The following is a 25284-nucleotide window of genomic DNA, read 5'->3' on the forward strand; positions in this document are numbered from 1 at the left end:
GAGTGAGACCAAAGAAACAGCTCTGAGCTGTACTTCTCGGAAGAGTGCCGTACAAGGTCACAGCTTCATTATTCTTCTATCATGAGGCAATGAGGGCGGGGGAAGATCAGATTTTCATGATCTTACCTGCTGATTAAGTGGTCAGTTCAGTAGCCTACAGTGCACACAGGGAAGATGAAGGAGTTTTGTTTATAATGGCAATTAGAGAAGGCACGATGAGGAAATTCATTTTTTGAAGGATTCCTTTGTCTTTGGGAATGACATTGGCCCTGGCTTGATTTTAGTGATGGCAGATAATTAAACCACCCAGAGTGTCTGACTAGGGCACCCAGAGTCCTGACAGGTGGCTCCTGTGGTCAATTCCTAAGAGGTCAGAACTGTCCCTCCCTTATGGTCTACTTTCAAAATGGTAGGATTTTGCCATTTAATCCATTGGAAACATAATTTCGGGTAACTTCTTTAGTATGTAGGAGAGAGTGGGACAGGAAAGAGGTTACCTAATTTCTACAGCTCTGCTGCTGTAAAATCATATTCTTTGGTGAATAAAGATAACAAAGGGACCACTGGAAGGTATCATATTCTGGGTCCGCTGACCCAGGAGCCTTGCAATCTCTCAGGTACCTTGTTTCTGTTTTGCAAATAATGTGGGTAGACTCCATTGGGCTTTGCAAATGGATACCAGGGGTGGCATTACAAAACAAAGGTCATACTGAGATGTCTGTTAGAGGGGGTCTTGAGCCCCCGAGTTGCAGAGAAGGGCAACTTGGTCCCTTGTGCTGCTTATTCAGCTGAAAGGAGAGGCAGCACTCTTTAACTCAGAAGAAAGAAAGGATGGTGACAATTAGAATTTCATTAATTAGGATGAAAAGCCATTTGACAATGATTACCTGCTAAAAGGCAAGATAGAAACCCTGAGAGTAACCATGGCCAGGTCCTTCAGAAGCCAAACAAAGAAGCCCCAAACAGAAACAGGTCAGGATTCATGACTAGAGCCCCTTTCATCAGGGGCCTAGGCAGACAGGAGGGTTCTTTGGAGGCCCCTGAACTTCAGGACTGCACTGACCGTTTCAAGGGCTTGTCCATGGGCTTCCTTTAAGAAGTCAGACACAGGCCCTCTCCTAAATCCCAGCTAGGGACCTGGAGGTCAGAAGGTCTGAGTTCCTTTGGGTCAGGATGCTGCATAAAGGCACTTGAGTGCCTGATCAAGCTGCCCCTACAACTTGGGGATGGCATGGGCCACACTCAGACCCTCACCATGTGCGTACAAAGTGAAAGTAACCCATGAGAAGCAGGAAGGCAGCCTAATAACAGCAGAGAAGTGGCAAATGACAGGGTGGGAAGACAGAAGAACTCTAAAAACACGGCTATTTAGAGCCACTTCACATTGTCCTAAGAGCCCTGTGGGTCTCAGATGCTCTTGAGGCATGGTTGGATTACAGCATTGGACAATGATTGATGTCCACAGAAAGTCATCAAGAAGACTATTCAAAAAGAGGGGATAATATAATGTATTTTTAATAAAATTTATTATTAAAAAAATTTTATTATATTATTGTTTCACTGGGGGTACATTGTGCCATTTACAAAAGTGCTTACAATGTATCTTGGTTAAATTCATCCTTCTATCATTCTTCATTATCTCTTCTCCTCCTCCCATTCTTAGAATCGTTTCTACAGCTCCCATTTTTCTACTTTCATACATGAGTACATAATATTTCCACAATATTCACCTCCTTCTCCCTTTCCTTATATCTTCCCCACTCTGACTGGTACCAATCCCCAGACAAGACCTGTTTTACCCTCCTGCCCTCCATTTTTGAAAAAAAAGACATTTTTGTTTGTTTAAGACATCTGTGCAGGAAGTTTCATTATGGCATTTCCATGTATACATGTATTATATCACAAAGTGGTTCATCCCCTCCATTTTTCTCCTTTCTCCTTTAGTCCTCTTCTTATTGTGACTTCGACAGATTTAAAAATTCTGTATTCATTCTTGTATAGAAAGTACATCAACCATATTCACTTTCTTAATTTCCTTCTTTTACCCTCCCTCTCCCATTGGTGATCCTCCCATTAGCATGACCTGTTTTTCATTCTTGTCCTTAATTTTTTAGGTGTCTGTTCATTATTCAGTGAGATTTTTGCCTTGGTATTATACCTGTTCCTGCATTGTGCTTAAGTCAATATAACCTCCTTCCTGTACTTCCTCACCCTTTCACCCTGTACTGTGTTTAGCAGTTTCCAGTGTGTTTCTTTTGTCTTATTCCTACACAGATGTGGTGTACTTCATTATTATTTGCTATCTTTCTTTCCTTCTTTTCCTCCTCCCTTGGTCTCCTCTACCAGTCCCACTTTTGGATACACGTTCTGTATATATTTCTATGTATATATAATATTGCTTGCATTTGTATTGGGCCCATATTCCACATATGAGAGAAAACATGTGGCCTTTGGCTTTCTGAACCTAGCTAACTTCACTTAAGATGATGTTCTCCAGTTCATCCATTTACCTGCAAATGACAAAATTTCATTCTTCTTTATGGCTGAGTAAAATTCCATTGTATGTAAATATACATTTTCTTAATCCATTCATCAGTTGTGGGGCATCTTGACTATTGTGTTTCTATAGCTTGACTATTGGGGACAAGGCTGCAATAAACATGGGTGGTCAGGTGCCTTTGTTGTAACCTGACTTCATTCCTTTGGGTATATCCCCAGGAGTGGTATTGCTGGATTATATGGTAGTTCTATTTTTAGTTTTTTCAGGAGTCTCCATACTGTTTCCCATAGTGGTTGTTGTATTTTAGAAGCACTTATATCCAATGATTAATTTTTTTAAAAAATTCTTTAATTTTCTGGAGAATCAACTCACCTCTCAACTTTTGTCAGAAAAATAAAGCATTACCATGCTTGAAGTAACTTTACTGCAGGGCATTCACATTTTCCTGTTTAACAAGTTGCTGTCTTTGTTGTGATTTTCAAATTGATTCAGAGAAAGCAGACTGCTATGTTAATGTCTCTGAAGTTACCATGTGTATTTCTACAGGTCTTGTTGCCGTTAGACAATCCATATGGCAAAATTACTGGTACAGTCAAGAGGAAGTTGTCATCAAGGCTGTGACATCGTGGCCACCAAATAGGAGTCCACTCTCAGCTGAATTGCTTACGGTCATTTGGGATGCTAGAGAATGTACTGTGTTAGCCCTGAAAAATTTCAAGCTAGAATGTACTGTGTTAGCCCTGAAAAATTTCAAGCTAGAATATTGATTTTTGGTGTCTATTTTCTTTCTGCCTGAGATAATTAACTTCTCTAAACCTGGTTCAGTAAGGCATTTTATGGATTACCTTATTAATAGTTACAATATGCTTTGTGGGTATAGTTTACTTAAAAAACACTGAGCAGTATTAGAACAATTATAAATTCATATTTCTTTTCTGATGCAGAGTAAAATGTTAATATATTTTATCATTATAATGCTGCATGACTTTCATTATTGAGTAGAAAGAAAATGAAACAAAATGTCTTAAATAATTAATTAATTAATATTATTTGTTTTGGTGGTCTTGTGCCTTCCTATGTTTGAGAAGATTTAGAATTAATTAAGAAAACAATAATGGATTATGGAGGCAACACACCTGTTAATTTGAGTACACCTTTAAGAATCAAATGGTGTTTTCATACTACTGATACTTCTGGGTAATGCAGAAAATGTAACAAAATCATACTGAAAAATATATCATTGTGACCTCAATTGACTCAATATTTTTAATTTTTAACAGTTCTGTTGCATATGTACCATTAGTAATTTATTTCCATACTGATTATGATCTTAATGTATTGATTTTATGACTTTCACAATCCTTAGAGAATATTTAGTACACATTGGGATGTTAAAATAAGTGTAAATTATTTTTCTTTGAACAATGGATTCCTTTGGTGTAAAGAGCCATATTTAATAAATGTCAAGTCAATATACACATGAATAAAAATACATATAGAAAGAAGACATATATATGTGTATATATATGTATATGCTTATACATATATATGTCAGCAATGATGATTTCTGGATGATGGGACTATGAGTGATTTTCATTTTTCACCATGTACTTTTCTGAATCTTCCAAATATTGGAGATTTTTTGATTTCATAATCAGGGAAACAAATATAACTGATGATTTAAAGATGTATACAGTTGGAGATGTGATTAGCTTTACATAAACCAACTAGGATTACTCGTTTATATATTCCACAAGGCTTTATAAACTACAATTTTAGAAACCTGTGACTAAAACCTATTCACATGAACATTCTAGATAACCTTCCTCCCTTTTAAAAATTTCCTTGTAACTAAAAAATAAAATACCCATTACTCTAGAAATGCTCACATATGATCCGTTAGTATTGTTTGCTAATCCTGCTTCATTAGCCTTTATGGTACTACTACCTAAAGTAAAACAGTTGTATTAGTCAGCTTTCCATTACTATTGCAAAAATACTTGAGGCAATTAAAAGGTTTATTTTGGCTTCCAGTTCTAGAGATTGCAGTCCAAGATCAGGTGGCCTCTTTGGGCCTCTTGCAAGGCAGTATATCATGGAGGGAACACAAAAAGGAGCAAAATTACTTATGTAACTGCCAGGACCTCAGGACCTCCCACCAGGCCTCTCAGAGGCCCCACAATCTTCCAATAGCACCACCCTGGGGAACAAGTATTTAACATGTAGACTTTTGAAGACAGACACTTGTCTAAACCACAGCAATTGTGCAGTGGTTAATCATACGAAATCACGTAAATCCAGACTGTACTCTCTACTACATATAACCTTCCTCACCTACAAAATGGAGGTAAAAGTAGAACCTACTCCACGGATCTTTCAAAGATTAAATGGGTTAATTTTTGGGTTTTTTGGCAGTACTTGGGTTTGAACTCATGGCCTCACAAGGGCTCAAGTACTTGAGCCATACCCCACCCCTTTTTACTTTGGTTTTTCAGCAGGGTCTTGTGCTTTTGCCTGGGCTAGTTTTAGACCTAGTCTTATCCTCCTACTTTTGCCACCAAAGTAGCTGGGACCACAGGTTTGTGACACCACACCAGGCTTGTTTTTGAGATAGGGTCTTACTAGCCCATGGTTTGGGCTTGCCTCAAACCATGATCCTCCTGTCTCTGCCTCCCAAGTAGCTGGGATTACAGGTGTATGTCAACATATCCAGCCCTAAATGGGGTTTTTTTGAGTGATACATAGACATTTCTATATAAGTATTTGTTGAATATAATAAATAACCTACCTCCTTTTCATGGTTTCTAGGCTCAATTAGAAAGTCATTGTTGGTCTCCATGGGTCAGGTTAGAGTTGAAAGGTCTTTAAAACACCAAACCTCATAAAGTAATGGAGACCATTCACAAGCTAGTTAATGCCTGCTTCAAAAGCACAGGATAAGAAAGATAAAATAATTTGATAGGAAAGTTTTGTGCTACCCTGAATACTCATGTTACAAAATGTGCTTCTGTATCATGTGACTTGCACAGCCAAATGGCTGCTACATTTTATTCCTCTTTCAACTTGATGATGCTGTTTCAAGAGGAAAGAGTCTAACATGGCTTTCCTAAAAACAAACAAACAAAATTACATTAGGCCTTTCTAATTAATGTTTTCTTGTTCAGCAAAGTTTTAGAAACACATTTTTGTTTTTTCAGGAAAGAAGGCCATGTTAAGGGCAGAAACCTTCTCCTGATCTTAACACATTTGCTATAAAGGATTTCAAAGTAGGTGATGGACGCCCTGTACCAGGTGTGTGACAGGAAAGCCTTCAGCCTGTCAAATTCTCAAGGATTTGTTTTTGTGAAAAACACTTTCTTGCAGTTCAGATTATAAAGTGTGTGCTGAAAACCAGTCTTGGGTTTCACCTGCTCTAGGCCTGGACACCTTTGGGGTAATTTGTATCTAACACTTGGTAATTTTGCTCTGGAAGGTTACAGAAGTTTTGTTCCAATTTCTGGGGGAGCAGAGTTGCTCTCATAACACCCCCCATCCCACCTCCATCTTCCACAGCTGCATCTCAAGTACTTTCAAGGAGAAGTAAGCTGGGATTCCAAGGCCATGACGACAGGATGCACGGTATTCAATAGCACAGCTGTCATTTGGAGGTTGTGGTTTTGGTAGCCAAGAGTCTGGTTAAGGCACGCACCATATCTTTTAAATTTTATCTGATAACTTCATAGCAACAGAGTCAGAAAATACATCTGTTTCTTTTCCTTTTTTGAATCATGCTTGAGATCATATCACTCCTTATTTTTGTAAACTGATTTTCCCCCTTTTTCTTCCCTCAGCATTTTACTTATTTGTTAGAGACAGAATTTTTTTTTAATCATCTGCAGGCTTTAACTGCAGAAATTTGAACTAACTTTCTAACCTTTTTATGCTTTGTCCAGAAGGACCATTTCCTTTCGTTGGGACTCTCAGCTGTGGGGAGTTTGTCCTTATAAATGGCCTTTGTAAAACCTTCGTAACTGCTGTCTGCAAACCTGCACTTGAGAGGAAGCAAAAGCTTGTTTCCAAGGGCAGGTATTTCAAGCCTGCTAACCAGACACACTCGCCCTCCAGTCTCTTTGTATTTTTCAGTCTTTGTTTCCATTTCTCTTCGAGCTCAGCGGCCTCCCATTCTCCCGTTTGCCAGGCTTCCTCTTAGAAATTCTTCAAGGTTTTTGAAGCCTATTGAGACTTTATTGAGAATATAATGCTATGGAATTTCTTCCCAGAAAAATTTGCATTCATATTCTCTCCAGGTGCCTCAACCTCTAAGGAACCAGTTTATTTCCTATCTTTAAAGCATAAAGGAGTACAATAGAAATTTGCCACATGAGGAATGCTGTCAACCAAATATACAAGGTAAGTATACTGCTCAGCTTTGAATACACAGAGAAATGAATATGTTTAGAAGAAAAGAGAAAGATTCCAGGTGTATTAGTTTCTTGAGGCTGCCATAACAAACTTCCATAAACTTAGTGGCATTAAATGGTAGAAATGTTTTTCCTCATCAAGATTGGCAGTCATGCTCCCCACACCGGTTCTAGGGACAATTCTGTTCTTGTCTCCTTAGGGGTTCTTGGCTCATGGCTGCATCACCCTAATGTCTACCTACCTAGTCACATTGCTTCCTTCTCTCCTGTCTGCCAGACCTCCCCTGTGTGACTCTCATAAGCACACCTGTCATTAGACTTAAGGACCATCTGGACACCCAGGGTTACCTCTTCACCTCAGCATCTTTAACTTAATGACATCTGTAAAAACCTTTTTTTCACCTAAAGTCATGTTTTCAGGTTCTTGCAATTAGGACCTGCACTTTTGTTTTGATAGGTCACCATCCAACCACTATACTAAGTAAGGAAACATTGGACTTCTAAGAGCAGCTCTTCTGGTATACATGGTCTTTAGCTACACAGAGGCTACTTACTGTTCCCTTTAGATATGTGGAATGGTTATATCCCCCACTCAGTTTGATGAATTGAGTCACAGACATTTACACAGACTTTGGATCCAGGTAGTGCTAAGTTTTAGATTGGCCTCTATCAATTTCTAAGCTGTGTGACCTTGAGCAAGTTATACTCTGAGCTTCGGTTCTTGTATTTGTGAAACAGGACTGATAACAATACCTGCCTTCTGGGCACAAGGTAACCAAGGTTTAGCTGAGATTGGGCATGAGTTAGAATGCTTTGGCGCCAAGCAACTGAATACCTAACAGTGTCTTACAGGAAAAGACATTTGTTTACTTCCAAGAGTGATGTGACAACTCAGTGATGGCCTCGGGACTCAGGCTCATTCAGTCCTCTTTCCTTCCATTTTCAGAGTATGGTAATGGCTTCTTCTGTGGCTACAGAATGGAAGACAAAACTTCCATTACTGATGCTCTGGAACATTACCCAGAACTTTCTTGAGACCAAAGCACTCAGTCCCTCAGATGCTGAAAGTGTTGGTTTCTAGTGGCTTATAGTTGAATCACTCTGTAGGAATTGCATTTGGCTGAAGGAAGCTGTTCCTCCCAAATTTTATCCACTCCCTGGGAGCAGCTCACATCCAGTGTCTAGTCAGTGTGGGAGATAAAAAGTCCTGATCCCTTTGCCTCAGTTGGGACAACTCTGCCAGCCGCTCTAGCTCCAGAACTTCTGATTGGCTGAGGACTCTATTGCAACTGTTAAACTCCCTCTGCTTCCCTCAAGCCTCACAGGCAGTGTTCCAGAGAGTGCTTCCCAGTGAATCTCCTACATGAAAATCTCAGCACCTTGCTTTTGATTTTTGGGGGCAGGAGGGAGGCATGGCAGCTGATCTGAGATACTATGAGTGGATTTAGAAAAGAGACTCTAAAATGGGATGTGGGAGCTGGATCACTCTGGCTAGCTGGCAAGGAACCCTTGGAATGAGATAGTCATGCAGTTGTTAATATTTTTTTCCCAGAGGTGAATTGGGAGGCAATACAGAAGGAAAAGAACATGCTGACAAAAGAAATACCTCAAATGCTTGAGAGATCTAAGAAATAGTTTTTATAAGGACTGTGACATTTGGATGGTTGTTCCTGGAAACTATTAATGCATTAAAAAGGAAATGAAAAGGTGAGGATGATTAATGATCAAAATAAAGCAGAGAATGAAAGCAAGAGAGCCTATGTGGAAGCATATAAAGAGACTTTATATCTACATGGCAGAATAAGCTTAGGATTAGACCCAGGACTTAATTATATGGATTACAGAACTCTAAGGAAATTGAATTCTCAACCCTGACAGGTGTCTGTCTGGGTTTCTCTGAGTTCTCTGGGCCTCTAGAACTAGCCTACTCTTCTCTGGTAAATGCTATCACCCTCTTCTTGCTTAAAGATAATGCAGGATTTTCTGCCTACAACGAAGCACACGCCACCTTGATGCCTATATATATGGTAAAGTTACATCACAAACAAGCCAGAAACATGCTGGGCTTGTAAAAGAAGGAAAGGATCATGGGCCAAAAGAGATGCTATATAGACCGTTATATAGAATCTGAGACTATGCCAGGGTGCTGGATAATACCCATGTAATTGTCATATTGAAGAGAAGGAGGAGAAGTAGTTTCTACTCACATGGGATGGACAGTTGTATACATTTATGGTCTTGCTCCAGGAATACATTAACTCTTGGTCTTTGTATATGGGACCTGTACCATCTGGACATGCCACATATCACATTGGTTCATGATATCACATTAAATGGAACAGATGGGAAAGAAGTGACCCTTATACTCTGGGAAGAATGCTAGATATCTACTAGGAGCACACCATATTAGTGAAATTTTTAGAAGTTCAGTGGTTTAGGACAGGAATTGGGAAAATCTGTCCTGCCACCTGTTTTTGTAAGTAAAATTTTGCTGAAACACCGCTTATATACTATCTAGGATTGCTGTTGTGTTATAGAGGTAGAGTTGAGTAGTTGTAACAGACTGTGGTCCACAAAGTCTAAACTTTTACTTTCTTGCTCTTTGTGGAAAAAGTTTGCTGATCCCTGGTCTAGGACATTGCAGACATCTCCTCCAAAACAAAAGACACATTATTTGTGTATCACTAAGTAAGCTTAATGCCTGGTAGTCTTCTTCAGGTTTTGGAAGAATTATATTCCACACTTGAGAATTTTGCTCCAACCCATTTTCTGGGTGACAAGGAAGGCTTTCAAGTTTTTGTGGGACCCAGAGCAGTAAAAGGCTCAGCAGCTGATCCATTCTGCTTGCGATATATGAATCAACAGACTTAGTGCAATTAAAGGTGTCTCTGATTGTAGAAGATGCTGCGTGAGCCTTATGGCAAGACTTAATAGGAATATTACTAGACACCTAGGGTTCTGGAGCAAGCCCACACTACATATAGCCAAGAATTGTTCACCTTTTTGAAAAAAAGCTCCTGCTATACAACTTGATCTCAGTAAAGACAAATGTCTGGCCATGGGACATCAAGAGAGTTTGTGGCCAGAGTTGCTTATTAGGAGTTGGGTCCTATCAAATCAACAAAGTATTAGGGTCTGCTGGGTCCAGCAGCAATCCTCTGTAAGATGAAAATGAGAGGTCGAGGATCAGGCATGAGTGGGGCAATAGGACACAAGAAACGCACATGAGCCAGTGAGCCCAATCCCATGCTATCCACCATTGTTTCTTTAGTACCTCACACTAGGCTGTAAAGGGAGGGCAGCTATAAGGATGGTGGTGAAGGGTAATCCTTCTAATGTGTACAGCTTTAGGAAGCACACCAAACCTACTGGCAATCCCAGTGCTGGCACAATGCATTCATGAGTAGAATGACCACGGCAGCAGGAGTGGAGACTGAGCATGCACCCAAAAGTACGGAGTCTGGCTCTCCACGACCAGTAACTATCGCTAGCAAGTATCCAGCCTTCCAGCAGTAAAGGTCAATACTGAGTGAGACATTTACATGGCACCAGTCAGTCTTTGAGAAGACTAACCAGATCTTGCCAGCAAGTTGACTACATTGGATCCCTTTTTATTTCTTTCTTCTTTAATTAAATTTATTTATTGTGGTACTACGGATTGAGTTTAGGGCCTTGTGTTTCCTAGGCAAGTTCTCTACCACTTGAACTACACCACCGGTCCTAAATCCCTTTTGCTTTGAAAGGGACAGTGATTCATCTTGACTAAAATTGATGAATATTTTGGTTATAGGTTTGCCATTCCTGCCCACAGGGACTTAGCCAGTACCACATACAGAATCCCATATAACATCACTCAGACTAAGGGGTCCTTCTTCAAATAAAGGAGAAGTGGCAATCAGTGAGTGAGCATAGTATCCATCACAGAGCTGCTGACTCAATAGAGTGATGGAATGATCTCTTAAAGATACATCAGAGGTGGTAGCTTGGAGAGATGCCTGCGATCATGGAGTGCTGTCCTTAAGAGGCAATGGATTCTCTAAATTCTTGACTCAAGTGGAGTTCTGTCCCAAGTAGGTAGAATGTATGGGTCTGGTAACCAGGAATGGTCCCACATCCTTCACTCTCAGTGACCCACTTGGGAAATGTGTACTTGTCTTCTCAACTCTAATATCCTGTTTCCAAAGAGGATATGCCACCAGGACCACAGTGGGAGTGATTTAAACTTAGAGCTTTAAAACTGTATAATCATCAAACTTGGCAACTCTTAAGAAAAACAGCTGTTCTAGCACACTGCAATGAGAACCCAAATCAGACCAAAATCTTAGAACATTTAGGAAGGGGAAATGATGTTGAAGAATGTGACGATGCTGTGAGGTATAATGGAACAGTGACACATATAGCTCAGATTGTTGCATTCTTAGAAAATTATAGAAATTGGGTGCTGAAATAAACTTCCAGTCATTTTAGATGGGCAGCAAAAGTAGGAGAAGTTAAGAGATTTGTACAAAGTCCTGCAGATAAGTCAGTAGAAGTTCTGCGACCAGAATCCAGGCCTTCTGACCCCCACTCCATTATTCTCTTCCTTCACCACAGGGGAGTCACAGCTCCGAAGGTGTCCTTTTTCACTTCGTGTAGATTTAGTCTGTGTTAATCTACTCTGCACTTTGCACTACACCGTACACAAGGCTGATGAATAACCTACATGCATTCTGGTGGCTGGGAGAAGTCAACTTAGCATTAAAAATTCATTATGGAAATTTACCCAAATAGATAATTAAGGAGACGGGTGTCAACCTAATTGGCTCAGATGAATGCAAGAGCTCCACACAGATTTTTTAACTTTAAAAAAAATTTGCTGTTTGTTATTGACCCACACCCACCTTCATTAAAATCACAAAGGTGTCACAAGTCTCCCTTTCATTAGTCTCACAAAACCATTTTGAATGCTCCCTTTAGATTGGGACAGGATGCATTTAGAATTCACTAATGCCTCAAACTAACTTCTGTAAGTCTTTGGGGACCAATAAAAACTTACACGCGTTTTTCTCAGCAGGTTGCCTTTAACTCAGAGTAGCAATTTTTTTAAGGAGCTTAAGTAATGCAAGTTTTTTTGGTTTATTTTGTTTGCCCTTATGAATACACTAGAACTAGCCAATAGCCAAGAACCTAAGAAAGTAATACTATTTTAGTATTTAGCAGGTTCGGTGTGTATCAAATAAGCAGTATCTGGATTCAGCATACATTTGTTAATTCTATGACTGTATTAAGCTTGAGGTGGGGTGAGATCAGAGTAATAAAAACCATATTTTAATGCACTGTTTATGTAACTTCAATGACCATGTAGTGTACTTTTTATCCAATTCCCCATCAACCTCGTGTATCCACTGGACTGCCTGAAATAAACAGTTTTCATTCTCCCTTGGAGTCAGGTATTACCAAATGACTACGTTCTTGTTAAAGGAATGCCACTGGAGGCACTGTCTGCAACTTCTCATACCAACTGCTCTTCTTTACCTCTTCACTGGAATACAGTTGTGATACCCTGAAGTCCAAGCAGTCATCTTGGGTTGGGCCACATAGGAAGCTCTGTGTTGAGGATGATGGAGCAATGTGTGATGAAGTAGCTGGGGCCCAACCCCAGCCTGCCTTCCTTCAGACCTTGGATAGGCAGTAGAGAAATTCTACCATTTAAGTTGCTGCTATTTTTGTTTTCAACTGAAACTAATCCTAAATGATACAATTGAGCTATAGTGTCCTGAGATTTGCTAGTGTGAAATCCCCACTGGTTTTCAAAGATAAATTTAAAAAAATATTGTAAAATATATTGTATTAGTTAACTTTCCATAGCTGTGACCAAAATACCTTAAAGAACAATTTATAAGGAAGTGTTTATTTTGGTTCATGGTTTCAGAGCAATGGGTCTATGGCCGACTGGCTTCATTATTTTGGGCCTTGGGTGGTCTGAACATCATGGTGTGGAGGCACATAGAGCAGAAGACTGTTTGCTCATGGTAGACAGGAAGCAGAGAGTGAGGAGTGGACCAGGGACCAGATACAATGTTAAAAGGCATGCCCCAGTGACCTACTTTCTCCACCTCCAAAAGTTTCCAGAACCTCCCCACCCCAAATAATGCCACCTGCTGAGGACTAAGCATTAAACACATGAGCCTATGCAAAAGATTTCGTATTCAACCCAGATTGCAATCAATTTTTATATTGATTATATATTAAAATATTTTGGATATGTAGTCATAAAAAAATCATGTATTGAGATGCTTTCTCCTGGTCTTCTTTCCTTTTTTAAATATATGTAGTTTACATTATATTTTTATTGGACAGTGCTAGGCTAGTGTTGCTTTTCTCTGTCTCTATATCTGTAGCAGAGAATAAGGCAGGACCTGAGGTAAGAGGAGCTGTACAACTTACCCAGGTCACCATGTCAGGTAAATGGCAGGACTGGATTCAAACTCAAGTCTACCTGGCACAACCCCAGTGCTTTCACACATTACTGTGTGTCTCACCTGGAGTCACAGAGCTCAGGCACGGAATAGAGAATATCACCTCAAACGCTTACTTTTTTTGTGTGTGGGAGTGTTAAGTACTGAGGTTTGAACTCAGGGCCTCAATGCTTCCTAGGCAGGCACTCTACCACTTGAACCACTCCTCCAGCTCTTTTTTGTGTTGGGTGTTTTTCCAGATAGGGTTTCACAATCTATTTGCCTCACCTGGCCTTGAACTGTGATCCTCCTGATTGCTGCCTCCTGAGTAGCTAGGATTACAGGTGAGAGCTACTGGAGCCCAGTTCAAACACTAATTCTTAAAGGTAGGAAACTCCTGACTTTTGGAAGAGTCTCTCCGACTTTTCTTTAACATATATTTATAATCCAATATGTTCTATAATATTGTTTTCAAGTCAGTTATTTCCCAGCATATAAAGATAGGAGTACAATCCATTGAAAAAAGATATGAAACAGAATGAATGACTTTGCTTTTGATTCCAAAAGCAGATGTTTAACACGGGACTCTGCCATAGGCATATCCCACACCCATGAGCGCTGGAGGCCCTTTCGAGAAGACTTGCTTTAGTCACTTTGCCTGACTTTCCTGGAAGCGGAAGGTCTGTAACCTACCCCTCTGACCTAGGATGTCCCATGGATGGTGGCTGGGTGACAAACCATCTTGCTGCACATTTCACTTTATCTGGTTACTTATTGCTCTGGCTGCCTGGGCAAAGCATCCCCTGAAGGGTCAGTATTGTTTACATCTTCACTCGCTGACCTTACCCCCACCTCTGCTATGATAAAGGAGTCTGTAGCCCCTGTTCTTATTCTGTGGAACAGGGACACATTCTCTACTTGGAGATGAGCTGGCAGGCCCAGATTTCCTGATTTCTCCTTACGTAAAATGGCAGACAGGAATACTCTGACCTAATTAAGGTGAAGAGACATCAATTTAGCTACCAGTTTGGGAGTAGCCAAAAATTTCTCACTCTACTTGCAGGACCCTCCATCTTGTGTTATCAGTGCTAGGATATACACAAGTAGACATTTACCACCACCAAGAGATTCTGAGACACACAAAAGGCACCGTCACCAAATGTACTTGCATGTGATCATTTTAATTTTTCTATCTAGCACTGCCACAACTGGCTAGAAATGGTACCCAGACTATTTAATTGCCAGCATGAAACTAACAAGCTGTTCATTAATGCACCTGATGAGCTCCCTCTGCTTCCTGTGGTTTCTGTTCCTGGTTTAGAAGCAGAAGTAACAAGTTTTCTCCAAGAGGCATATCTGTCCTGCAGCAGTCAGCTCTTTGAACATTTAACTTGATGAAGTTACGGAAAACACTTGATGGCTCTGTGCCCAGACCTGACCTCTGCAGATCCTGTTCATAGGGATCGTTCAAGGCAGATGAATCACAAGCAGTAAGTGCTTTGTGCATTTGCCATCCAAATATGGCAGTGCTTGGGCAACTGTGGGTCATCAGGCTTTTGCAGATTAAATTCCCCCAAAGATATATTTCACTAATACAATCAAAGGACAATGTATGCCCCTGACAGCATATGCTAATCTCAGAGGGACAACTGTCTATATTCCTGTAGCAATATTTGTTGAGGGCAGAATGAAGACACTGCCAGCAATTGGTCTCCTTTTCTCTGTATTCATCATCATGTCCAAAAACAATGCTCAAATCTACATCACATTCCAATGTAATAAGTCAGCGCATTCTTCCCCAACTAAATCTGCTTGACGCCTTCAGCTCCTGAATCAACTTGAAGGAGGTTCTCTGTGTGGTTTTTGCTTTAGAAGGGCGGAAGCTGGGGTGTCTAAAACTCAAATGCCTTTGTTGTTCAGACAATTGATTGTGGTGGTTGAAGGATTGGGGAATGGGAGTATAGAAATTTTAAGCCTCACTAGAGGGATGCCAAATGTAGTTTTAAACACACACACACACACACACACACGCACACTGGCCAAAGGAAAACCTGTCAGTTTTGATTCCACTGAAAAGTGCCCAGTTTGTGATTTACTCTTTAAACCAATTCATTAAATCTTATTTGAAGGGTTTGATAAGTGGAATGGCAGGTACTGTGTTAAATGCTTTCTAATTGTAATACTCTGCCTCTTTAGCTGAGGATAATCAGATTCAGCATTAATTAGTTCTCACATAAATCTTTATCATCAAATCCATTGCACTTGGGCAAGCTCTTTCTCGCTCACATACATGAAGTGCTTCCCCATGCAGCCTCCAAGCTGCAGGCCAAGACTGCATGAATAGGAATCCAGCACAATGTGAGAAGGAATCGGATGTCTCCAGTCTTTATGGGGGCCTGGAGGCAAAGGCTGCAAAGGCTGCCTACCCGACAAGCGTCAGGCTTCTCTTGGTGGCCTGTTTTTGATTATGGTGCTCTTCCCCTGGATGGTGTGAGACGGAAGCACCTCAGTCATTGCCAAGGTTCTCAGGCCTGCCTGCTGTATATTTTATTCTGAGTCAGTCTTTAATTTGCTAATTTTGTCATCAGAGGCTGAGGAATGATTTTTAGATGAGATTGGGCGCATTCAGGCCGTTGACATGAGGAATGATTTTTATACTTTTCTGTTGCTTTTCAGACATTTTTCTCCTCCCCCAACAAAAGTACTTAAGAGAAATCCAATCCTTCTCTGAAGGTTACTTGAATTAGTATATCCCAAATTCAATCTGGAGAAAAACACAGCAAAGGCACACTCTCAGTGTCATTTGGTTTGAGTGTGAAGTGACTTGCTGAGAGTGGTCAATACAGGTTATCCTGAAACATCCCTTGTCTCTTTTTCTATGGTGTTCTTAAAAAAAAAAAAAACTGGCTAAATTTAAAAGACTTTACTTGAGCAAGGAAGAGACTCTACAACTTGGCAGCACTGTAGACCAAAGATCCTTTAGAATGCCTTCTCGTAGACCAAAGATCCTTTAGAATGCCTTCTCTTACAATGTGGTGAGCTATTTTTATAAGCAGAAAGACAGGAAATGACATATGGAGATTATCCAGTTGTTCCAGTTTGGTGTTAACCTTATTTGGGCATAATTTAGCTACCTTCATTTTGGGATTAGCTAGAGTCATCTGCTGGGATTGGATGAGGCACAGTTGCTTAATTACAAGGGTATACTCTTGGTTTAGGTTACAATTTGCTTGTACATCAAGGTAGGTTGTAGTTTTTTATATACAGAGACCCCATGGGGTCAAATTTCTTGCTCACAGATAAAAGTTGGTTTAGGTCAAATTTGTTTGTTTGACTGCAGAATATTAAGACTTAGAATTTTAAGTGGGCTCATGGTTTCCAAGTAAAAGGACTACTTCAAGCTTCCCTGGTAGCTTAGGTATGGCAATGAGACTGAAATCTGGTCAGCAAGATATAGGAGGAGGTAGTACACACAGTTCTTGGAAGCATTCTAAAAGAACATATCCTTTCCCTTTTCTTCTCCCTGTTGGTTAGAATTCATGTGGTGATGGCAATAGCTGAAGCTACCTTTTTGGGTTGTGAAATGATTCTGGGAATGGATGTTATGCATGAAGGAGCAGAAAGATAGAAGAAGCCTGTGTCTTAACATCATGGAGGGTGGGTGCCACCCTTGGTCCCCAATCTGGACATTTACGTAACAGAGAAATATGCATTTATTTTGTTTACACCACCCAGTGGGGGTGGGGGAGACCACTTTCTATCACTCATAGTCAAACCTATCTCAAACTAACACAAAGGGTATCAGGAAGATGCCCAGAGCAGGGCTCAGATATTCCTCATGTTATCCCTTCGAGTTAGAGGTCAACCATCACCATCATTTTATAAAAGTTTTAATCAAATTCTTTGTTTTGTCTTCCTTATCCTTGACCCCCCCATCCAGGTTTCCAGCAACTGCTGCTCTTACCTGTTGTCACTGTCACTTCTCATAGTGCTTCACTGTGTTTTACCTTTTGTCTTGTGTTTGCAGCTTAAGTAAACTGTGGGAATTTGGGGATAGATCATTTCTTTGATAACCACCTTTTCTATTTGTAGTACAAAACAAAGTATTACTGAAGTTCCAGACGCCCATAAGTCCCCTAATTGATTTGAACCTCGCCATCTGTTCTATTTTCTATGTCTTTTTATTCTTATCTTCAGATTTTCTGTTCTATGTGGTAATTAATTATCCCTTTAGGGCACTGAATTATGACACTCTCTAAGATAGGGACTCAACTTGAAGAGGAGGAAGAGGGAAACACAGAGTCCATCAACTCTCTGCAAAGTTATTTTCTGGAGTGCTGGGGATCAAACCTAGGGCTTTGCACCTGCTGGGCAAGAGCTCTACTGAGTTATATCCCCAGCTCTTAGTTTTTTTGAGACAGGATTTCACTATGTAGCCCAGCCTGGCCTTGAACTCAAGATCCTCCTGCCTCTTGCCTTCCAAGTTTTGGGATTACAGGTATACAATCAAGGTCAATTCATAATCACCATAAGAAGAGGACTAAGGTAGGAAGGAGAAAAATAAAGGGATGGACCAATTTGGGTTATAATACATAAATACATAGAAATGTCACAATGAAATTCCCTACATTGCTATTTTAAACAAACAAAAATGCCTTTTTTCCAAAAATGGAGAACAGAAGGTAAACCAGGTCCTGCCTGGAGGGTAGCATAAATGGGAGGAGAAAGGGTACAAGGAAAGGGTGTAGGAGCGAATATGGTGGAGATATTATGTACTCATGTATGAAAATGGAAAAATGAGACCTGATGAAACTGTTCCAGAAACAGGGGGAAGAGGGTTAAAGGAGAATGACAGAAGCAGTGAACTCAACTGATATATTGTAAGCACTTTTGTAAATGTCATTATGTACCCCCAGTACAATAATAATAAAAAATAAAAATATCAATTCACATATAGATCTATATAATGTCCATAATGATATTTAAAGATTTCATTTTCTCTCTATGGTTTTGAGAAGACCTCAGTCTTTCATTCTTGAAGAGGCAAGCAAACAAGTCACAGACACAGAGGGAATAAACTCAGCCATGTTTCACTGCAACCACAAAGCACCAGTTCAACAAGGCATTGGCACAGAGATTGAACAAACGTCTCTTGGAACAGAGATATGGCAAGTCCACATTTTCAAGTTCTTTAAAAAAAGTACTCAAACCAGGAATCAAAGCATAGGACAAAAAATTTTTAAAAATATTACAGCATCATGAAGATTCGAATATATATATATATATATATATATATATGTATATATATATAAAAATATCCTGTACTGGTAACAAGGCTTTTTGATCTATAACTCTTGGCAAATTTCTTCAGAAACGAATTACCATAAATACAAACCATAAAGTAAAAAAAAAAAAATGCTTTCTCCAGAAACAAAGAACCAATGTAAGCAAATCTATGCAGAAAATATCACCCCTGTGACAGCAAGCTGAATATGGACGAATGTCCCCAGCACACAAGAGTTTTTGCAGAGCTGCAGTTCTGCTCCTGAAGGGGCCACAATGCTCGTTCACTTCAAATATCGCAGCATATCCCAGTGAAACCTTAACAAGGTCAAGTGGAAGACCCTCTACAAACAAGGGTGTTGGCAACTCCATCCAAGTGCACGAGCTCTACAGAACAGAGGAAGTCAAGGGAGACAGTGATCCCTTTTTCTCTCTTCCCCCTCCCCAAACTGTCATTTTTACTGCTAAGTCTGTGACCCAATGATGCTTATTCCATTGAATTCTCTTATGAAGAAATGAAGAAAATTCTTATGATTTCAAAGCCCCGTGGGGAGGGAATGTAATCAAGTCAAAGGTCATCTGTCTGACACACTGTACAAGGAAAGCGTCTTGTGCACATTTTACCCTTGCTCCTCCTGGCTGAATGCAGGTCAGCTGATGGGCTGCCTAGTCTATCCAATAGGATAGCGTTTCCTTTGACTGAATTTCTTTACAATACACGTGTATGTATTTTGTTTACAAAGTTTCATCACATGAAACTAAGTGATGTCGTTATGCATTTTTTTGAGGTCTAAGACCCCTATGTGGCTGTCCTATGAAGAGCTGTTCTTTAAGTGCTTTGTCTGCAGAGGTTTTACATGATACTCGTAGATTTTCAGAGCAGGCCCCAATTTTAACTGAAGTCCAGTCAACACGTCATTCCTCGTCATCAACAGCAGGGACTTTCCATCAATTTCCTATAATGGCAGAGGGTAAAGTTAGCATTTAAGTCCAAGGATAAGAAGAGAAAAAGAGAAAAAGGCAAAAGTTACACCAGCCATCCCCAAGCTAAAAACAGTACTTTTCACTATTGTCAAGACGGTAACAATGGAATTTTCTATTTTTATCTTCCATCTTTCACTTGTGTTTTGGGGATTAAACACAAGCCATAGCTGGGTTTGTTTCAAGATTACATCACAAAAGTCACATCTCAAAAAACTCATGGCAAATTTATAACCTGTATTCTTATGATCAAGAATGCTTCCAAAAGGAATAAGGACTTGTTTCATTTATAAAATATATTAAAGTTTATGCACAATTTTCTATGTACTTAATTCCATAAAAACTCTACAAATTAGGACAGGCAAAGACAATCATCATTGTTTTACAGGCAAACCAAGAATAAAACAAGAAGTTAACCTGCCTAAGAGCAAGCAGTTGAGAAAGGGAGGCATGGGATTTGAACTCATCTGCCTGCAGCTCAAGCTGATGGCCTGTTTCCCCTCTCCCTCCTTCAGACTTGGGTTCATACTGGGGTTCAAATTCAGGGTGCTGCACTTTCTAGGCAGGTTCTCTACCACTTGAGCTGTGTCCCCAGCCCTTATTGCTTTTGGTGTCTTTTCAAATAGGGTCTCACTTTTTGCCTAGGACTGGACTCAGCCTGCCATCCACCTACTAACACCTCCTGCATATCTGGGGTTACAGACATGAGCCACCATCCTGGCTTGTTTGTTGAATTGGGGTCTCAGCTAATATTTTTGTCCAGGCTTGCTTCAAACCATGGTATTTCTGATCTCTGCCTCCTGAATAGCTGGGATTACAGGCATGGGCCACTACACCAACCTGATGTCCTTTTTATAATCCCCCTTTGCTCTTGACACTGTAATTAAATACAAGTCATCTCTCGATGGTCCAATGGGGTCTAGAGTGTAAGGCTTCTAGGAACCTTGTCAACTTAAAAAATGGGCATTAGTAAAATGAATCACCCTCTGGAAGATTCTTTCTTCCCTTCAAAATCAGAACCATCCTACTTCAGCCTGAAAACCAACCTCTCCATGCTGAGGACCCCTACTTTAGTCCCTCTCAATGGGCCCTCAAGACTCCAAGTATGGTGGTGAGGGACAGGGCTGCCAACTGCAAACCCCATCCCTGCTCTCCTCAGAGTGCTTTCCTCACATCCTCAGGCACAGAGTCAGGCACACTACAATCTAGGTATTCTTAGATACTACGAAGCTTTTGGGTGAAGTAATAATGGGATTCTTACAAAAGGGATGAGTCCCCAGATAAATAAAGTGGCTTAAAGTTCCTGAAAACGAGGCTGACTGCCTGTCACCTTAGTTTTGTTATTGTTTTAGACTCTCTGAAGAACCTGTGTCTTAGGAGACTTGGGTCGGGAAGTAGGCTGGCTGTACTTGACTTTTTTTTTTTTTTGTGGTACTGAGGTTTGAACTTAGGGCCTACACCTTGAGCCACTCCACCAGCCCTTTTTTGTGAAGGGTTTTTTCGAGATAGGGTCTTGTGTAACTATTTGCCCAGGCAGGCTTTGAACCACAATCCTCCTGATCCTCGTGATCCTCAGTAGCTAGGATTATAGGTGTGTGAGCCACCAGTGCCCAGCTGTACTTGACCTTTTTGTTCAGGATTTTACCTACATTTTTTTGCACCTATCTGGACTGACAGGGGGACACAATGAGCAAATGCATGGAACTCTGACTCCCTTTTATGTCGCCCCAGGGAGGTTGTTCTCACCTCCCACCTATCTCATGTATGGTGCCAGGCTGAGTGTGGGATGGGCTGAAGGAAAACCCACTGTGAAACCATGGGCAAATTCTTCCTCCTCCATGTCCTCACTTGTTAGTGTGGGAGCGTGGGCTTCTGACGGGATTTGAGCATTCTTGCACACGCTCCCTGACCTGAGGGACACACCTGCGGCTCATTACTCCTTCCACCGCTCTCCACTGGAATGCAGTCCTCAGCACTTGTCACCACCTAGCATGACCAGAGCAGAATGAGAAATCACTCCTAGCTGGTCGACTGTGTGTTTGAGTTTGGGCAACATCTACTGTCAGCTACTAGAAGACAAAATGTTTCACATTAATTTGTGGATAATTATTCAAAACCATAGCATATAAAAGGCAGTTGTTTGATAGACTGATAGGGCAAGAATAGAAAATAAGAGACAAAGATTTGCCCATTAGTGAAACCTGTAACTTTGAGAATGGCTCTCAAACTTACTTATTTATGGTGGCACTGGGGGTTGAACTCACTGGCTGAAGCTTGCAAGGCAAGGTGCTCTACCACTATGAGCCTTTCTACCAGCCCTTTTCACATTGATTATCTTTGAAACAGGGCTTTATGCCCAGGCAGGCCTGAAGACTGCAGTTCTCCTATCTGTGCTTCTTAGGGCAGCTACAGTGATGACAGGCATGCATCCCAGCTATTGTTTGAGATGGAGTCTCATGAACTTTTTGTCCAGGCTAGCCTCGAACTGCTATCCTTACCATCTCTGCCTCTTAAGTAGCTAGAATTACAGATGTGAGCCACGTGGCCTGGCTGAGAGTTAGCTCTCAACTCTTTGCACTGAATCTGACTGAGAGGAGCTTTTGGCAAACGGAAAGCACAGGAGCAAAGCTGAGGACACCGCGAGGCCCTAGGGATGTGAACTAGAAGTGACTGCAGAGCTTGTGCTCTCCCTTGCACACTGAGGCAAATGCTGACTTGGAAGGCTTCGCCAAGCAGCTCAGCCCTCCCTCCTGTCTCTCCTGTGCTGTTGTTGCTCACTCTTAACCTTACATATTTGAAACAGGCACCAGGAAGAGAGCACTCTGCTTTCATTTCTCTGCCACTAGAAAACTTCCTTTACTAATTCAAAGTGAATTTTAAAAAAACAAATTCTGCTGGCAAAATGTCCTGCAACTCAGCATTTCTGTCAAAAGCCAAGTATGTCTGTGAAAAATGCTGAAATGTGAATTTCACTTAAGACAAAATAGAAAATCATGTTTTATGCTCCAATTTGATTTTCTCTTTGTTCTGTTAGACACACTGCAGTTCACCTCAGAGCAGAGTGGGTAGAAGAACACCCCATTTGGAGGTAGAAAGGTTGCAATGAATATTGTTAATCCAACCATACAATAAAACCTTCTTCTGAAACCATGTCTATTGCTGAGACACATTAGCTTCAGGTCAGGCAAGTGGCTATCTGACTCCTCCCTGGGTAAGGGACTCAGTTTCTTCACTTGTAAAGTGGAAATAAGCTGCCAAAGGCTTTGGAGAAAAATGATTATGTAACGCACTTAGCACTGAGTGCAAGGCCCTCGGTGACTACTAAGTGGAAATCCATGGGCTTGGAAAGAAATAGGATGTGTTCTGAATCTAAATCCACCTTCTGTTTCTTTTTTTGGAAGTGTGGACCCTTTGCCAGAGGGATGCAGGCATATTCCTGTTCAGGAAAATTTACTAAGATGAGTATGTTCAAAAACTACATAAAACATTTGTTATATAAAAATTGCACACACAGGAAAGTTCCTTGATTAAGTTAATAATTTGTTACAACTTCTATACAAGAGTATAGAAAGGAAACCCAAATTTTGCCCACCAGTGTGGTACACTTGAGTGAGCCTGGACTGGGAACTGAAGACAGATTCTGGTACAGAATCCACCAGTAACTTTCCATAAGGAACAACACATCCAGATCCCAATCTGTTTCTTAATGTAAATTAAAGGGATGAATTGTGACCAACTCTAGGTAAGCAGCACAACCAACATCCTAAGATTTTGTAAATACGCAATGATTAAAGCCAAAACAAAACACAATTCTTATCTTTGGATTTCTGGGTTAACACCTAGTCATGAGTCGGTTTTACCAAAACTTGTTATAGTGTTTTTTTGTCTTCATATAAAAGGAGACTTTAAGTTCCTGAGGAGCCATAAAATTAAAAATGTTTGCACACTTAGTAAGCTCCAGCAAGTACTCATGCATTCAATTAAGGTTTAGAGATGATAGGTCTAAATTTCCAATGAGTGTAAGGCCCTGGATTTAAAAACCAGTGAGTAGTATTCCAGATGCTACAGTTCAGTAGGTGAGAACATGCTTAGAGTAGGACAATGTTTATGGCTTACTAGGTGGGGCCTGGGGCCTATTAATCTAAGCCTCATTTCCTTATCTATATGACGGGGAAAAGCAGCTACTAAATTTTACTGCTGATAGAATTTTTGAGATAACACATGTTGAAAGTAGAATTCTAGGCATGTACTGAGTACTCAACAAATGCTATTTAAAAAGCATATAAAAAACTTAACCCACTTACTTTTCACTTTCTCTCTGCCAGAATTAATCTACATCTAGATAACTTTTTGAATTGAACCTGATTGTGATGTGGATCATGGGAAATGCGTGGGAAGAAAGATGAAGTGGGAAGAGCAGAGGCAGAGAAGAAGAGGCTAAGGAGAGAAAAAGCATAACCAAGGAAGAGGTCACTAGGGGGAGGGGATGGGGTAGTAGCTAGGTAGGGCAGGAAAAGAGTTAAAGTCTATGGGATTATGGAGTGCCCTTCCCTGACTTTGAAGGCCTTAGCTGTGGTGGTGGTCTCTACTGTTCCAACTGTGTAGGGAAAAGAAGGTTCAACTTAGATTTAGAAGACTTGGCCTAGACAGTCAGCTCTGCTGCTTGCTAATTTCTTGTGCCAATATTTGAGCAATTACTCCCCTCCTCAGTGAAATGAGAGGTTTGGACTGAGATGACCTCTGTCCATTCAAGTTCAACACTCTCAGATTCCAATCCTGTCTTAGATAAACATCAAAACATACACACTTCATATCAAAGTCCCTGTTAAAAGAACATATAGCAGCAACTCCTTACCATTGAGGTAGAGGAATCTTATGAAATAGTCTCTCTTTTTCCACTTTAGTCTTGCCCCCTACATTTTCTAGAACTTTCTTTGTAACAACTCTCTTGCCATTCACTATCTGGCTACAAGTGGTGACTAGTCTGAAATTTCCCATTCCACTGCTTACAAATGGTACAAATGTCTCAGAGGCAGGAGCACTTGATCTAGATCCTAGGGATACGAAAGCGGAAAATCCTGTGTCCAATATGGGGATCACATCAAAGATGGAGGAGTGAACTCTCCTGGGTGAACTCATGTGGCGAGTGGAAAAATGATCTCCTGAGAAGAGGTCTTCATCTTCATAGACATTCTGAAAAACATGGTGTGGCCTCTCAAAGCATAGCTCCTCCTTCAAATGGCTTTTGTCTCTGCCATCTCCTCTGCTTTCCCTTTTGGCACAGTTCTCTCTGGACCTATCATAGTCACTGCGACTCTTGGCATCAGACAAGACATGATAGGCTTCTGCTACTTGTTTGAATTTCTCCGCGGCTGCCTGCTTGTTATCTGGGCTTTTGTCTGGGTGTACCTGAAGGGCCAACTGGTGATAAGCCTTCTTGATATCAGAAGAGGAAGCATTCTCAGGCACCCCTAGGATTTTATAGTAATTTACCATGGTTCTTCAAACAGCCTTCCCTCACCAAGACACAGAATTTATTTCTGAAGAATTTCCCTATAGCTTTCGAAAGGAAGTTGGTGAAGTATTCAAGTATACACCTTAGAATCTTCTCACATGGTTCTTGGGGTGAAATCTCGTCTGGGGGAGAAATTCCTCTTTGGTGTATGGGTCCTGAATTCACATG

General features: G+C 40.7%; 3 protein-coding genes across 10 annotated transcripts in view; 1 reads left to right on the forward strand and 2 right to left on the reverse strand.

Annotated features, from left to right (window-relative positions):
- LOC109688705 (uricase) overlaps nucleotides 1–4371 on the forward strand; it is an 84196-nt gene extending 79825 nt beyond the window's left edge. For both annotated transcript variants that reach the window (XM_074079589.1, XM_074079590.1), the window contains one exon: nucleotides 3047–4371. In XM_074079589.1, the coding sequence (XP_073935690.1) occupies nucleotides 3047–3121 (75 nt within the window). In that variant the 3' untranslated portion in view covers nucleotides 3122–4371. The remainder of the gene's footprint in view (nucleotides 1–3046) is intronic.
- A 14036-nt stretch (nucleotides 4372–18407) lies between these two features.
- Nucleotides 18408–25284, reverse strand: part of Samd13 (sterile alpha motif domain containing 13) — a 45917-nt gene continuing 39040 nt past the window's right edge. For 5 of the 7 annotated variants that reach the window (XM_074079593.1, XM_074079597.1, XM_074079595.1 and 2 more), the window contains 2 exons: nucleotides 21525–21587; nucleotides 18408–19576 (listed from right to left, as the gene is read on the reverse strand). In XM_074079593.1, the coding sequence (XP_073935694.1) occupies nucleotides 19433–19576; nucleotides 21525–21587 (207 nt within the window). In that variant the 3' untranslated portion in view covers nucleotides 18408–19432. The remainder of the gene's footprint in view (nucleotides 19577–21524; nucleotides 21588–25284) is intronic. The other 2 variants (XM_020167212.2, XM_074079598.1) reach the window with 1 other exon arrangement.
- Nucleotides 24453–25097, reverse strand: LOC141424674 (dnaJ homolog subfamily B member 6-like). The gene has a single exon (XM_074077947.1). It carries the CDS (start codon nucleotides 25095–25097, stop codon nucleotides 24453–24455), a length of 645 nt encoding a protein of 214 aa, XP_073934048.1.

The sequence above is a fragment of the Castor canadensis genome, chromosome 7, assembly GCF_047511655.1.
Source record: "Castor canadensis chromosome 7, mCasCan1.hap1v2, whole genome shotgun sequence".
Lineage (NCBI taxonomy): Eukaryota > Metazoa > Chordata > Mammalia > Rodentia > Castoridae > Castor > Castor canadensis.

Bases quoted from the DNA above. Each gene is read 5' to 3' on its own strand.
- LOC141424674 (XM_074077947.1), bottom strand. From the start codon at position 25,097: ATGGTAAATTACTATAAAATCCTAGGGGTGCCTGAGAATGCTTCCTCT.